We start from the raw sequence: 16864 nt of genomic DNA on the forward strand, positions 1-16864 counted from the left end.
ACATGGATCTACACATCTGATGTGCTAATTTCTAATCGTATGTTACATGGGTCTACACATCTGATGTGCTATTTTCTTGTGGTATGTTACATGGATTTGTCTACACATCTGATGTGCTAATTTCTTATGGTATGTTACATGGGTCTACACATCTGATGCGCTAATTTCTTATAGTGTGTTACATGGGTCTACACATCTGATGTGCTAATTTCTAATCGTATGTTACATGGGTCTACACATCTGATGCGCTAATTTCTTATGGTATGTTACATGGATTTGTCTACACATCTGATACGCTAATTTCTTATGGTATGTTACATGGGTCTACACATCTGATGCGCTAATTTCTAGTGGTATGTTACATGGATCTACACATCTGATGTGCTAATTTCTAATCGTATGTTACATGGGTCTACACATCTGATGCGCTAATTTCTTATGGTATGTTACATGGATTTGTCTACACATCTGATACGCTAATTTCTTATGGTATGTTACATGGGTCTACACATCTGATGCGCTAATTTCTTATGGTGTGTTACATGGGTCTACACATCTGATGTGCTAATTTCTAATCGTATGTTACATGGGTCTACACATCTGATGCGCTAATTTCTTATGGTATGTTACATGGATTTGTCTACACATCTGATACGCTAATTTCTTATGGTATGTTACATGGGTCTACACATCTGATGTGCTATTTTCTTGTGGTATGTTACATGGATTTGTCTACACATCTGATGCGCTAATTTCTTATGGTATGTTACATGGGTCTACACATCTGATGCGCTAATTTCTTATGGTGTGTTACATGGGGCACACATCTGATGCGCTAATTTCTTATGGTATGTTACATGGGTCTACACATCTGATGTGCTAATTTCTTATGGTATGTTACATGGATGGGTCTACACATCTGATGTGCTATTTTATTATGGTATGTTACATGGGTCTACACATCGGAAGCGCTATTTGTTTATGGTATGTTACATGGATGGGTCTACACATCTGATGTGCTATTTTATTATGGTATGTTACATGGGTCTACACATCGGAAGCGCTATTTGTTTATGGTGTGTTACATGGGTCTACACATCTGATGTGCTATTTTCTTATAGTATGTTACATGGATGGGTCTACACATCTGATGTGCTATTTTATTATGGTATGTTACATGGGTCTACACATCGGAAGCGCTATTTGTTTATGGTATGTTACATTGGTCTACACATATGATGTGCTAATTTCTTATGGTTTGTTATATGGATCTACACATCCGATGCGCTTTTTTCGTATGGTACATAAATACATTGGTCTACACATCTGATACGCTATTTTCTTATGGTACGTTATGTGGATCTACACATCGGAAGCGCTATTTGTTTATGGTATGTTACATTGGTCTACACATCTGATGCGATATTTTCTTATGGTATGTTAATACATTGGTCTACACATCTAACTCGCTATTTGCTTATGATACGTTACATTGGTCTACACATCTGAAGCGCTATTTGTTTATGATACTTACATTGGTCTACACATCTGATGCTCTATTTTCTTATGGTATGTTACGTGGGTCTACACATCTGACGCGCTATTTTCTTATGGTATGTTACATGGGACTACATCTGATGTGCTATTTTCTTATGGTACGTTACGTGGATCTACACATCGGAAGCGCTATTTGTTAATTGTATGTTACGTGGGTCTACACATCTGATGCTCTAATTTGGGTTGTGTGCATAAAACTGTTGTAAACTTTTAGTGCCGGTTGGAAAAATTGCAAATTTCTCATTGGTGTCGGTGGGTCAGACCCACTTTCTGAGGATCGACTGTATTCAAGATTGCCACAAAAGAAGAGTATTAAATTGCATTAATTGTGCACCATTAAGAGTAATTTTTGTACTTTTTTGTTGATGTTTTGCAGATTGTGGCCATCATCATCGAAGGCAGGCACGGCGGGCAAGGGAAGAGAAGACGCTATAACCAGAATGTGAGTGAAGCTATGCCAACTTTGAAGAGTGCCAAACTAGCAGTATAATGAATAAGGCAAGACTTGTTTTAAATGAAGCAAAAGAAATTCCTTAGACCACAAAGGAAAGTTTGAGCTAAATGAGTTGTTTTGGTCTCACTAAATCGGCAGATAAGGGGTTGTGGTGTGGGCCTTACAAAACACAGAACCATCCTGTGATTATGAACTTGAAAAAAAAAGTGTTAGTTTTATTATTATTTGTTTCCCAGAAGGTTCATGCAGGGTACATCTTTTTGAGCGTTTCAAAACCACTGTTTTGGAAACTTCTAATTATGCTTCCTTTGTTGTTTCAAATTTATTCTGCTTGTTTCATGTTAGCTAATATTTTGTGTAAATTTGGTGTAGTACAGATGCAAAAGTATGCTCTCTTTAGGCTCTAAAGTCCACCTGTTAGTACGAGCCCTTGTGCATTACCCCATCCCTCCTTGCCCCTTCCTCACACCCCCTCCCTTTTTGTAAATGAAATGTTTTGCAAAATTTCCAGTATTCAGTTTGCAAGAGGATATTGAAATGAGAATTGTTACAAAAAGAAAGTCCTGAACAGTTAACAGATTACTCCTTTGGCCCCAAACTTTACATCAAAATATGAATGCATCACATTTATTGGAATATAATTTTTCTTCACATCCCCTCCCCCCCTTGGGGTCAAATTGGAACCTGTTCAAAACATCAGGAGAGAAAAATCAAACGATACAAAAGATATCAAAACCCAGTAGATGAGCTAAGTTTGTTTTCAGACTCATCAAAGTCGCCTCCCAGTTCTACTTTAGCCTGTTTTTCTAGACTGTGATGGAGCATAATGATAATCGATCAACTTTTTATTTCTATAGAGAGCTATGTAGGGTACAGGCTCATATAACATACAACCTCATAGTAGGGTAAACATCAGGGGTGTGGCTCAAGGAGGGAGGGAAGGGGAGTGGAGGATAGGGAAGGGGGGGAGGAGAGGGATGGAGGCTGTTCAACCACACAAGCCTGGTATGTAATGCAGAGTCTGCTCTTTATCTGCTGTACTGGCTTATAAATACCAATGAAACAACCAGATCAAATGGATATTTATAGCTCATTATCCAAACAGAGCTATAATATAATAGCCTTTTGAGATACATTTTCTCAAAATCTAAACTCTCAATTTGTTATTTCAATATCCGGAGTGAACCTGTTTGCAACCGGGTTGTGGGTTTTCCTTTGGGGCTTTTTCAAATGAAATGTTGAAGGAATGTTGACGTCCCTCGTACAATGTGAAAATCGCTAAAACTTGTGGTTATCTTGTAACATTAGGTTTCACTGCATGCCTTATCGATATACCAGCTGTACTGGTATGTTTTCATGTGCAGTCCACAGATCTTGCAAAACTAACAAACTTGTTAAAATGCCAACATGAGTGAAATGCTCTCCATGTGGTTAATCAATTCAGTCTGTCATCATTACCATTTTATGTTAAAACTTTGCTCTTTTGCATTGAAATTTTTTGCCAACTCACCTTCGCATATTAATTTTGTTCATAATTTTGCGGTCTCTTCATTTTATGGCCTACATCCTTTGTTAATGTTAATCCATCATATAGAAAGGAGTCAAAGTCCAGGTCTCCCCCACCCCCCCTCCCCCTAACTTGGTTCATAATTTGGCAGTCTCTTCATTTTATTCACTACATCCTTTGTTAAGGTTAATCCATCAAATAGAAATTAGTTAGCAGTCCCCCCACCCCAACCCTAACCACTTTGCACTTTCTAGCAATCGCACCATCTTTCTCGCTGTTTATCATTTTTTTTTTTTTTCTAATCAATATTTATTGAGATATCTGCCACGCCATTTCATAAACCCTGATGAGTTTCTGTCTGCCATCCTACCTGTGTCATTAAAATCAGAGCAACCTTTTTTAATCCACCTCGTTCTGCATTCTAGTCAGCTATCATCGACCTTTCATTCTCCACTTGTTTCGTCTTTTCACTTTAATTTATTTCTTAACCCTCAGGTCTGAACTAATCAACCTGTCTACGGGGGCCCCTAGTGACAGGGGATTGTCATGGTAACTGCTGCTTTCACAGTAAACCAAACAGTAATCTTCCCGAAAAGTGAAAGTAACCGTGTATAACTTTGTTTTGGACCAGCAGGGTGGTAGTGTAGAGCAATTGGGGTTATAATAAGAATGATTTTATTTTGTTTATCATGAAATATTATAAACATGAGAAACATCTAGAATGTGACGTGGCTGCTTATGGCCTTCTACAGCTCATATCACTTATCTTATGGGGGGGGGGGACAAAAAAAAAGGGACAAAAACAAGGATTTATGAACAATTTTTTGTCTGGGAGTGAATGGAAACTTTCATTTCTTTTTTATCTCCATCTATCATCTCAAAGAAAAAACTTTAACGTCTGACAGTTCGGGCAATTTGAAGTTGATATTTGATGTATAACTATTTTTATATTAATTCTAATTAAAATGTGGGGTTTAGGAATTTTTTAGTCACTGTATGAAAGGCGGTTTATAACTGCAGGCTTCTGAAAAAGAGTGTTTTTGAAGCTCATAGTGAGGGGGTAACAGAAATTTAAGAATTTAGGTCATTTGTCAAAAGTTTGTGGGACACTTGTGGTTTTCATAAAAGGTTCAAGATAGTAAAACGTCCGAAGCGATCCCAGCTGCCTTAGGTCAAATCAGACTTATAATGATGGAAGAATTATAGTATTTCACAACCAAAGTCAAGTTTTGAAGTTAGGATAAGAATAACAAAAACTGCAGTTGTTCATTTTGTAAAGTGTTAATAAAAAAGCATTGCATTTTGTTATTTGTCAGGTTGGCATGCAAGCTGTAAAATAGAGACCAGATGGTCATGAGATTCTGATAGATATGATTAAACCATCTCATTTTGTCTTGGAACGCTGGGTGACATCTGTCTAGGACACAAAATTTTTACATGCACCATACAGCGACAGACTGCACTGTATTGGGTAGACACAGATAATAATAATAATAATTATATTATAATATAAGACTGTAAAGCGCTTTTATCCAGTTAAAAAAACTGCTCAGAAGCGCTGCAGGAGCAATGTACCCAAAATGGACCCAACAGTTATTGAACAAATGGATATGCATTCATGAAATGATAACATCTTGAGTTCTTTCTGGAAAGTTGACACATGCTGGATTGTTTTCAGATGTAAGAGGAGGGGAGATACAATAATAGGAACCACTGTTTGTATACAGCATACAGACAGAGATTCGTAACCCTTTTAATCATGCTGTATTTTGCTTAGGGGGCGGGCAACGTTCTGAACACGATGCGGGCTATTTACGCATGATCGGTTACTTCTTTTCTATCTACGCATGATCTATCTGCGCAAGATATCTCTGTGGCTACAGCAATGTGGTCGTTCCTCAATGCTAGTGAGTCACCACGAACCGTTAAACTCAGTTTCATATCAGTTAGTCACACAAAGGGGAATGTGCTATTTTATTTTGTCAACTAATGATGTAGATGAATTGTTCTGATACCACAATGATGTTTAGAGATGGCTTGTTTTCCCGTCAATTAATCATATCGTATGAGTCTGTCAAGTGCGACCATTTTTAATTCTATGCCTCATTTCACAGTTCCTCCCTGCGATGTGGTTGAACTGTTTAGATGACACGTTGGTCTTCTTAGACAAATGTCTTTCCTTCATTAGCCGTTGGTTTAGCTAATTGCCTGAATCAGAAACTGCTTTCTGATTCAACAACTGCAATAGAACATATTTATATAGCTTCAGTTAAAGTTAGTGTCCTGATGTTCTCAGTAACTGCTGATTTTTGTGGCAAAGGGATTAAATCATTAAACGCATGTTGATTTAACGCAGCGACGTTTTTGTTGTTTGAAAGGAAATAGCCGAGACATTTTTGTTTGCTTGCTTTTCATAATTTTGCAAGAACGTTGCAATTTTGAACTGAGGTGATGACATAACTGAGCAGGACACTCCATGGTCATCAGTGAATATTATTAGCATCGAATGAATGTCCCATGTTGAAAAGGTTTATAAATGATTGAAAATATGAGATATGTAAGGGTTAGGAGACTTGGTAGAGTCAATGATACTGATTTCAGAGGAAATGGTATTACAGGGACTTAAATGACAGGTATCTCTTAAAATTGATTTCCTACTCTTGTTTTGATCTGCAAGTCTCGTTTTGTGTTATGTGTGGTAGAGATTTGTAGAGACATAAAACAAACTAATAATTTGTATTAAAATGATGATATGTAGCATATGCTATCATAGCAACCAGCCTCAAACGACATATTGATTTACTTTACATAGAAGCTTTTTTCATTTAACCGAAAAACAAATTCCCCAAAACTGTGTTCCAGACCTTGCGAAATTACAAAAGTGCTCAAGGACACAAAACTGAGAGACTCGAGTACAAATCCTGTGGACTAGACGTGCGCAATTTTGATTAAAACTACAGCGCACTGGCAAAGTTTGTCAATAATTGAAACCACTGACAGAATTCATTAACTCCTCGATCTTTAATTACCTCTGACAGTCTTTGCATGAAACTCACATTGGTGTAAGATTTTATCTGTATTCATTACTTCATATGGTCTGCTTTATTTGTACCTAGGAAGAAAAAAAAGTGGAAACAGTTGCCAAACAGTTTTAAGTTTCAGTACTTATTAAAAAGATGCTTGTGTCCTATGTTAGACATTAAAAAGAAAAGACCTTTTGAAGAGACTGAAAAAAAAAAAAAATTATAATAACAAATTTAACTCACTTTTTCTTTGTAAATAGTTTTAGTTTTAGGCTATTGAAATTTCAGTTGGGTATTACAATGGTTACAAAATGGAGATTGCAAGCTCAATTTTCTCCTATCTCTCCTTCAACTTTGCCCTTTGTCAGCTATTCATTACTAGAGAGATTTCTTATAGGAATAACACAATATTTTTTTCATGTCTTGTATAATTCTATGCAGCATGATTTTCTTTCGACTCTCTCGTAAGTCGAGAAAAAAGAGAGGGTGTGTCATGGTCCTTGCAGCTGCTTTTTTTTCTTTTTTGGTTGAAATTAATCAATTTTACTTTCATGGGCTTCATTTTGGCTTAATTTCAAGTATATGAAGTCAGAAAGTCAAAAATAAATTTGGGGGATTTTCCAGTTGCATTTTGTAAATTGATTCTCATGTCAACAGTATCTTGGGGTGGTGAAATGTTGTGCTTGATTTAACCTTCATTTTGTGTAAACATGTTGGAGGGATAACTTCCTTAGATCAATCTAACGATTAAATTTTGTCTGATATTTGTTTGATGTGTGGAGAGCGGAGAGGACTTGTGTGGTCATGTATTACTACATTTTTATTATTATATTAAATGTATTTTCTAACATTAACATTGTTCATTATGTGTTTTCTCTCAAACATGTAACAGTAGTGGGTTTTGGAAGCTTTTCTTAGAAATTGCCTGATTTGGGAGCAGGCTTCTCACATAATGTATGTAAACCTTTCTGAGCATAAAAATTTATTTGTGGTAAAGTTTTGATAGATTAATGATAGTTACCTTTGTACTTGAGAAGAAATACTTAAAATGATGAAGTTCCTGTAATTGGGTTAATTAGGGATGAATTTTCATAAGACAAGGTGGATGGGTTTTTTGCTAATAATGTCTTTAATTGTACTTAAAGTAGCTCTGTCACAAATTGAGGCAAGTTGTGATCATACTTTGTAACAACATCAATTGTCAATTGAAAATATGATATAATCACAAAAAAAAAACATTCATGTATGGAAAAAATGTTTAATTTTGAGAAAAAATATGTTGAAAACAATAGCAAGGGAACAAATCAGTCATCCGCAGAGGTTAGACAATATATGTAGGAATTCATTTTGTTCATTAAAGGATCACTTTAATTGAAATTATTATTACTTAATATTCATTTTCAAAGATTAAGAGATTAACGTCGCTTCGTATCGGGATCCCTCTCTGTATAAAACCCTTGTTGGAGATGAGGATGCAAAGCTAAGTGGGTTAACCTGGTCAAATCACATTTATACCGATATGTATAAAACAAAACACATTTTACGCCCGGCCGCTCCCTGGATCTGGTTTTGATAACAAAGTGTGTGTCAAAGTTAAAGACTTTGTTCATTACTTCAAGACCAAAAAGTGCAATATATATATGAAGAAGGTAGAGCCTGAAAGGATGGGGGAAGGGGCTCAGGGCTAGGGTAAGTGTAGGTGGGAGTCATGGTGGTGAAAAGTGGATGGGGGGGGGGGCTTGCATGGAAAGGGAATATATGCTGTATGTGGTGTTGAAAATTTGAAAAGAAATCCATCGGTTTATCATCTTCTTGTGAAACTAAGAAAACTTGGGGTCTGTTTATGTCTGTCATGCATAATATATGTAGTAGAACTAAGGTTGTAGATGGAAGTGACTTTGAAAAAAACTGAAGATTGAAATGCTATTTGTTGGCCAACTTAATACAGTGGATGTAGAACTTATGCTGTGCTATTTCCTGGTAGCAATAGCACAACCTTACACATTCAGCTTAGGTTACAAACTATGGGGTTGCACCACTTATTTGCAACTAATCGCCCCCCTGTTGCTTTTTACTATTTTTACAAATTGATGACAAATTTGCTGATTGTACTCAAAAGGTTGTAAAACTTGACATTTCAAAATGAAAGTTTGCACCTACTATACATTTTTTCTTTCCTATTATTTCCCACTATTTTGCTGTTTTTTTTTTTTTTAACAAATTATAAACTGTAAGGAAAGCAGTGTAAGGGGAAGGGAAGAAATAGTAAGCTTAATATAATTAGAGCAGGTAACAGGGTTAAACTAACAATTTTAAACCATACGAGGAATAGCATTGGTTTATGTCAAATAGCTAAAATTAGACAAGCATTGGAAAGGCTAAGTTTAGACTTATTACATAATGTCTGAAATATTAACTGGAACTAACACGGCTAAAATTTGCAAGATGCTTCTTTCCTGAATATCAAAAGTTTCATGTAATTCCCAGATATTTGAAGGTTACAATTTGACAAAATTTGTCCATTGGAGCTGTAATAAATGAAGGGTGACAGTAACCATGGTGAAAATATGGGTTGAACATAAGTGACCAGAGATAGTAACCATATTTGATATTTCTAACATTGGGTGAATTGGCTAGATTGGCATTGCCAGTATTTATGGTTTCTTTGTACTTAAAACAGTTGCATCATAAGCTTTTGTGTGCAGGTACATACAGAAGCTGACAAAATAATAAAAATATTGTATATGATTCCCCTCCCACCCCCCCCCCCACCCCACCCCACCCCAAATAGCTTCTGGTGAATTGATCTCAGTGACCATATTTAATATTTTAGCATAATTAGGGCAGTGACTTATTGCTTCAAACTACTTAGCAATGCAGGTATTCAGTGTTGTACACTTGTTCATTTCCAACCCTTTCCCCTGCCCCCCCCCCCTTCCCCATGTCCCTTCACTTTGAATTGGTTCAAACTGAGGGAAAATCCACTGCTAAACTCCTGTCATTGGTGTTAATAAGTTTGGATGCAATGAAGAGGTATGGGAACCATGTTACTTGCTCTTAAAAAAACAAATCAAATGTTTTCTGTGTAAAATTTCATTAAACAATGAATGGCTTTTTACTTTCATATTTGTACGCTTATAAAGAAGATATTTTGTACTTTGTTTTTCATTATTTGGTGAAAGGTGGATAATCTTTACACAGAGAAATGAAAAATATACGATTGAAAAGGAAGTATGAAATACTGTCTGACTGTCATTCCTTGTCCGTTCACATTTAAATCTATAAATTGTGAAATTAATTAAGACGGAATTGTTTGTGTTGTTGAGTATGTAGGTATTTTAGGCCTACCATTTGCAGACCCTTTTGTTGTCGTTTTATTAAAAATTTACACACATTTCATTTTCAAACACTTTGCACTCATTTATTTTTCAACTATTGCTATTGCAACCACTGCTGCACTTCTTTGTTTTTTCACTAAACTTTGAAATTTATCAACTTTTTCCCCCTCCCATCTTGCCTTGCCATTTTGCATATCAAGTTTAAAATAAAAAAACTTTCAGTAATTTTCATTATAACATTTTATTCACTTCATTCATTATTAATAAAATAAAATTTGACACTCAAAGATCTGCTTAAACTGGCTCCAATTATAGCACGCTATAGCTAGGAAAGTTTTGTGATTACGTAATCGACTTGCCACGGTCGTAAATCGACCTCAAACTCTACAATTAGCCTGCGTAGCTTATTAACACCATTAGGCTCTCTGTGTAAACACTGTGTGGAAATATGTTCATGTCTACAGTGTAGTTAATCATACAGCATTCACACAAAGAAAAAAAATGTGGCAGGCGTTGCAGACTAATTGGTAAAACAGAGGTCATTTTACGACCAAGGCAGGTCGATTTCATAATCACGAGAAACTTTTCCATGATAGCGTGCTATAGCGACCTTTAAAGATGCATTCACCATGGCAACAAGAAGACCTAAAGCAGCATAAATCCTTCTCAGCTAGCATGAATTAATATCAAAACAATACTAATTAAAAATATTAATTACATGCAGAGTCTATTGTTGGGAAGTTGCAGAGTGCCAAAAGACACCTATGCAGCTAGCCTAGCTGCAGGCCCCTCAGAATTCTACGTTGGACATATCACCTTGTTATTGACAATTGTGTCTTTCATTGTTACCAAAAATCATTCCAATCAGCCAATGAAACTACAGTAAAGATTTAGCACTTCTTCTGATTGGTACCAACCTCTATCAGTGTTTTTTTTTTTTAACTATTATGATTAGGCATTGAAACATACCAATTGGAAGTTTTGAACTTTTGAACTATTTTTTGTCTATGGAAACCTTTTTTGGAGAATGGTGTTCTAAGGAAGAAACTCTCATTTGGAAGAGTAGCTGGACATATAGGCAGGAAAGGTTGAGTAGGAAATATAGGTGCACATGGCGGTCATGGAGAGATTTCTGGGCAGTAACAGTCAGAAACTTGGAAAACAGACATAAACCAATATACAGTGTTGTGAGGATGTGAGCAGATGCAACCAATATTTTGAACAGTATATTTCATGTTGCAGTGTGAACAGGGGCAGACTGGGTCTTAAAACCGGCCCGGGTATTTTGCACCTAGACCGGGCCATTATTCATTGATATGCTACTTTCATAGTGATCGCCATCCTGGGGGAGGGCTCAAAGGGGAGGGGGTGTACCCCTTCCCATTGAAAGTTCTTTGAAGTTAAGATGCAAAATGGTGCTATATTTCTCAATTTTGTAGGTTACAATAATCCTTTAAAAATGACCCAAAAATAATTTTCCAGAAGCAACACTTGATTAAACTGAGGAAAGATAAAAACGTCAACAAAAATTGATACAAATATATGTTTTAGACTGGATTTTATTTAGTGTTTCAAGCATTTTGTGACAACATGCTTGAAAAAAAAATGAAACTACCTAAATAAAATCCATTAGCATGGACAGGTTGCTAATAGCACGTTCCTTTGTTACGAACTAACAGATTAACTAAGATGGTGATTTCATGAGCTGATTCCCACAGTTAAAAATATTTATCTACACAGCCTGTCTGTATTCTATTAACAACCACTGGCCCACCAAGCATTGCCCAAATGCCTGTGTGGCCAGTCCGCCACACATTTTAGTTTCCATTCTGGAGATCACCCTTCCTCCCACTCTGCCTCCTCCCCTCCCTCACTCCTCCACCCCTCCCTCCTCCTCCTCTCCCTCCCTCCCTCCTCCACCCCTCCCTCCCTCCTCCACCCAATACACAGATATGCACATCTTTTCCTGTACCCGTATTTCAAGTCCAATAAGATCCCTATCTACTTCTTGCAGAATTTTATCAACAATTTCACCTGTAGGTTTCAGTTATTTGCCGCTCTGAATTGTAAGATTACAACTTATATTATAGTCTACTTGTCATTCAGCCTCTGAGGAAGAACCTGCTAGGATCAAAACATCGTCCCTCTTACTTTTACACAAGATAACAACTTGCCATTATAAAATCCCTGGAAGGGACGGGACTAGTAGTGCTTATATCAGCTCCTTAATATAACAAATGGACATTTATGAGCCTTTTGTAGAAAACAGTTTACCAGACAGCCAAACAATGTGTGGTGTCTGTTTCCAGAGAATGCACCGTTTAGATTGTGTCAATAGCCAGTGGCATGTCAGGCATATTGTACCATCTCTCCATGGCTGTTGTGTGGTGACCTTTGTATTGAATCACGCTGGATGGTTTCAAGCTATTGATCAATCTTAGAATCTCACATTTACAAAATGAAAAACTGGAATACATTGGTAACCTGTCAAGATTCTTAAACCAATAGGAAAGAGATTACGTCTTATCAAAGTAGAAGCGTGACGTCCAGGAAACTACTACTTGAGCATGAATAGCCCTCCATCTCCCTGTTGGTAGTTTTGACCTAGCATCTGAAGTGGTAATATGTAGCAGTCATTGCCCATAGAATGGGAAAACCCCCAGATTACTCAATCCCTACAGTCTAATGTTAAGTTTGCTATTTTGTCCCAGTGTTGGTCTGTCTGGCTGCTGTAGAGGTGGATGTTACTTTCAATTTTGCAGTATCCAATCTGTTAGAGGTATTTACTAACTTGGTCATGTTTAAAGAGGTATGAAACTACAACTGAAAGAAGAATGGAATACTTGAAATATAAAGATAAAAAGACCTGTAAGATTCAAACATTGAGTACAGGGTTCCTACTGAGTACAGGGTTCTTACTGAGTACAGGATTCTTATTGAGTACAGGGTTCCTACTGAGTACAGGATTCCTACTGGGCACAGGATTCCTACTGAGTACAGAATTCTTACTCAGTACAGGGTTCCTACTGAGTACAGGGTTCCTATTGTGTACAGGATTCTATAAAGTACTGGATTCTTACTGAGTACAGGATTCTTACTGAGTACTGGATTCTTACTCAGTACAGGTTTCCTACTGAGTACAGGATTCCTATTGTGTACAGGATTCTATAGAGTACTGGATTCTTACTGAGTACAGGATTCTTATTGAGAACAGGATTCTTACTGAGTACAGGATTCTTACTGAGTACAGGATTCTTGTTGAGTACAGGATTCTTACTAATTCAGTTTTCATGCAATGCTTTATGCCGTTGTTTGTTTCACAGGTCTACACTACCCTTGACGAGACTGCTTGAATCCGTTGCAACACTCTGTGTCTTCCATGCTCCGCCAGATGTCTTCAGAAAGGCTGCTCTTCATATTGCAATATTCTTGCTCTAAAAATACGCATACCTGTTTAGTCATTTTAATGTTGGTAGACATGATAAAATGGTGAGTTTTATAATTTAAAAAAATCAATAAAAACATTTGGGCTTTCTTAAAATGAATTTGTTATTGTAGGGATACATTTTCCTTTCATTCTTTCTGTGTTCTTCTAGGGCTTGTTGTATTTAATATGTTTTCCACAAAGAAAGAATTAATTTACATTCCTTCAAGTGAGAGCGAGTCAAATTATTGTATATATATATGTATTCTCTCTTGGAGCTTTGGAAGAAGAGTTGTAACGGTAACGATACTGAAATGTTTCAAACTTAGAGCTGATTTTATAGGGATATTAGACTATTAAAATACCTTCATTGCAGCATTTCTTTAATCAGCAAACCCTTGATTAACCGATTTCCACCACCAACCAGACGCAGGGTCCTTTGTGGCATGCGTCCCTTCATATTTTCCAAAATTCCGTTTTGTAGTAGTAAAAAACAATTTATTATTAGTTTGGTCTCATGGACAAAGTCGTTATTTCTTATTTTATTTTTTTTTACCAAGAAATCCCTAGTGAGTAGTCTTCTTTCCCATTTCCACCACCCCAAAAATTTGCCGTAGAATATTTGGCAATTTTAGATTTCCAACCATTTTGCTATCTGGGTGTCTTTTTAATTTTTGGCCTGACTTTACATATCCTACCGTGAACTTTCTCACAATACTTAAATACTTAAACCAACTATTAATGTACTAAGGAACAACAGGAAGTGGTTGAACTTTATTGCTCTCTGTAGCACTTGTTCAGGTGATAAAATAAACTTTGAAATTGATAAAAGTCCATAAGTTGATTGGATGGGGGGGAGGGTGGATTTCAACATACTTGACCCTTTTCTAAGTCTGTGTAAACAACCTTGGGGTCAAAGGAATATCTCTATTTTCAGTATTTTTTCTGCAAAATTATAGATGTAAAGGAATGTGGCATAGGCAGTATGTTGTCAACATATTTCACAGTTGTTAACAGGTTTGATAGCAGAAACGGTTTGCTAGCATAACTAGGTAATTGAAATGTCTATGCCTTCACAGTGCGTTCATGTGACCATATTCCACGAAGCCAGACTGTTTGGTTCTGTGTATGGAACCAGTTTGGTTTAGTATCCAGAAATGTTAGAAATATCAGTAATGGTCTGTGGGGTTGTCAAATTTGCTGATAACTCTGGTTCCAACCTCATTTCTGCCAGCAAAGTCAATCCAGTACCTCAGTGAAACAATATTGTCCAATCGCTCAAAGCATCAGGGCAATTTCCGGTTATACACCAATTTGTATAGCATATGAAGGTGGGAAATGAGTTCACCTGACAAATAAGGCTGATGGAAACTAGTTCTGGGACAAAAGAAAATGTTTAACAACCATGGAAAGCCAATATAGACCAGGGAACTGTCTTGGATAACAACTCCCAGAATAGACTAGGAGTCATATTAAGCAAAGACAGCAAGCCTCATGGTGTGAAAAGTTGTCAAAAGGGGGAAGAAACTTGTAAATGCCATTAATGTTTTAAAGAGGGGGGGGGGAGGAATTTCTGTAGACAAATAAAAAACAGATTTACAGAAAGGATGTTTATTTCAGCAGCACTGGTTCATAATTTTTTTTTTCTTTCTTCATCTGTTGTGCCAAGAGTTAAGGAAACATGTTTACTTTAAAATGCATTGGTTCTGAATATGTAGTAAACGTCTTATGTTTCTTTTATGTTATTTATTAGTTTCTTGCGTTATTGCATCATGTTTTTAATTCCCCCCTTTCAAAAGAGCACAGGGGCAGGGACAGATTGACCATTCAGGCAATCGTAGAGGGTCCACTAGCCTTGATAGGCCATACTTAGCTACATAGAAGTTTTCAAATATTGGTGGAATTCAAGACTGGGCTAAATCTCAACAACTTTCACTTCTCAGTGCAAGGTGGCCTTCACATCTAATGAAACGCATGGCATAGGGGAGGGGTGAAATGACTATTTTTGCCCCAGGGGCCCCTCAGTCTTCCCCCTGCCCAGAATATAAAGATGTCATTTTCTATCATTTTTACTATCTTGCATTCTTTTCTTGATTATTTACATTTGAGATGAGAGATTTGTTTTCACTGAGAAGTCAAATAGATCCATGAAGTTGAAGAGCAAAATGTCTTTTTTAGATATTTGATATAAACAACTGTGTACATTTTAAGCAGTTTCTACAGAGATGTATCTTGAATTTTGTGAAAAGTTTTTTGTGAAAAGAATTTTGTGAAAAGTTCTTGAATAAAAAGTTGTGATTTGATCCTCCTCATCAAATACATTTTGTTGTGTTTCTTTTCAAATTTAGTGTTTTGGTACCACCCAGAAAGTTGTTTTATAAATCTTAAAGGCATTGAAGACTCGCCCAAACGGCTTGCCGCCCTCTGAAAAAAGTTTTTTTGAAATTTTTTTCTTGTCGCTACAAAATGCAGACAGTAATGAAACGTGATACCTTGTTATCTTTTATCTGGACCTGAGATGTCCATCGCTGCTATGTACACTGTGTTGTGGGTATTGACCGTAGCTGTATGTACTGCTTGTACACTAGTGTCTACGATGGTAGCAAGCTGTGTGTGTATTTTCTGGGATTGATGGTGGTGTCTAACACTTCTGTTACACTTCATTCGAAACTAGGTCAGATTACCGGCATCAGACGTTTCTTTGTGCGCGAGTCTTCACTCCCTTAAAGTTTGAACTTGATCCAAGTTCAAGATAAGCGACATTAAAACTACTTTGATAATATAAGAGTTGTAAGTTAGGTCTAGTTCAGGTTTTCTAGATGATGTTCCCCAATAAATTTCTTTGTAAGGAAACTTGCTCTTCATTTCCACTACAAATGTTAGATTTGGTCATAGTGAATCGCTCACTTTAACAGCCAATATGGGAATACCATTAGTAAGGTGTATTGTCAGAGGCAACTTATTAAATAAACTCCTAAATATATTTAAGTGATTTTGCAGTGAATTTCCACAATAATGGTATCAAAACAGGAAAATGTTTGGACAAAAACAATGAATATGGCATAACATTTTTTACAAATCCAAGATTTTACTTAAGGTTGCATAAAGACAAAGGTTTTGGAGGCTTTTAAAAGTCGGTCATTATGAATAGAAATACTTCACACATCTTCACTCAACATTTTCTACTAATCTATTGCTTTGGAAAGCTATTTCTCGACCCTAATCGGTGTTAAAAATGTCCAAAACGATTAAGATCAGTAGTTGATCAAAGGGTTCGGTCTTGAGGTTAAGATATATTCTTGACAGTGTTTCACTTTAGTTCTTTACCTGAGCCCAGATTAGGTGATTAGATGAAGTTTTAAATATTAAAATAGCTTCATTTGTCTCCCATGAAACCTGCCAGTCATTTTGAATTTTTTCTCTGATGCATATAGTGATATTGGAAAAGTATTGTAACTATTACTGTGCCGTGCAAATCAAGTCATGAAAACCACTACTGCTGGGATACCCCTCCCTCCCTGACATCCCATATGAACACGATGAATACTGACATGTAACCTA

At 36.5% G+C, this 16864-nt stretch overlaps 1 protein-coding gene across 8 annotated transcripts in view; it reads left to right on the forward strand.

The window, feature by feature from the left end:
* Positions 1–15620, forward strand: part of LOC139968810 (uncharacterized) — a 37788-nt gene extending 22168 nt beyond the window's left edge. For 5 of the 8 annotated variants that reach the window (XM_071973232.1, XM_071973235.1, XM_071973239.1 and 2 more), the window contains 2 exons: positions 1934–2055; positions 13203–15620. In XM_071973232.1, coding sequence (XP_071829333.1) covers positions 1934–2047 — 114 coding nt within the window. In that variant the 3' untranslated portion in view covers positions 2048–2055; positions 13203–15620. Of the gene's footprint in view, positions 1–1933; positions 2056–4013; positions 9773–13202 lie in introns of those variants that run through there. The other 3 variants (XM_071973236.1, XM_071973234.1, XM_071973238.1) reach the window with 3 other exon arrangements.
* The last annotated feature ends 1244 nt before the right edge of the window (positions 15621–16864 follow it).

Source organism: Apostichopus japonicus, chromosome 6 (genome assembly GCF_037975245.1).
Source record: "Apostichopus japonicus isolate 1M-3 chromosome 6, ASM3797524v1, whole genome shotgun sequence".
Taxonomy (NCBI): Eukaryota; Metazoa; Echinodermata; class Holothuroidea; order Aspidochirotida; family Stichopodidae; genus Apostichopus; species Apostichopus japonicus.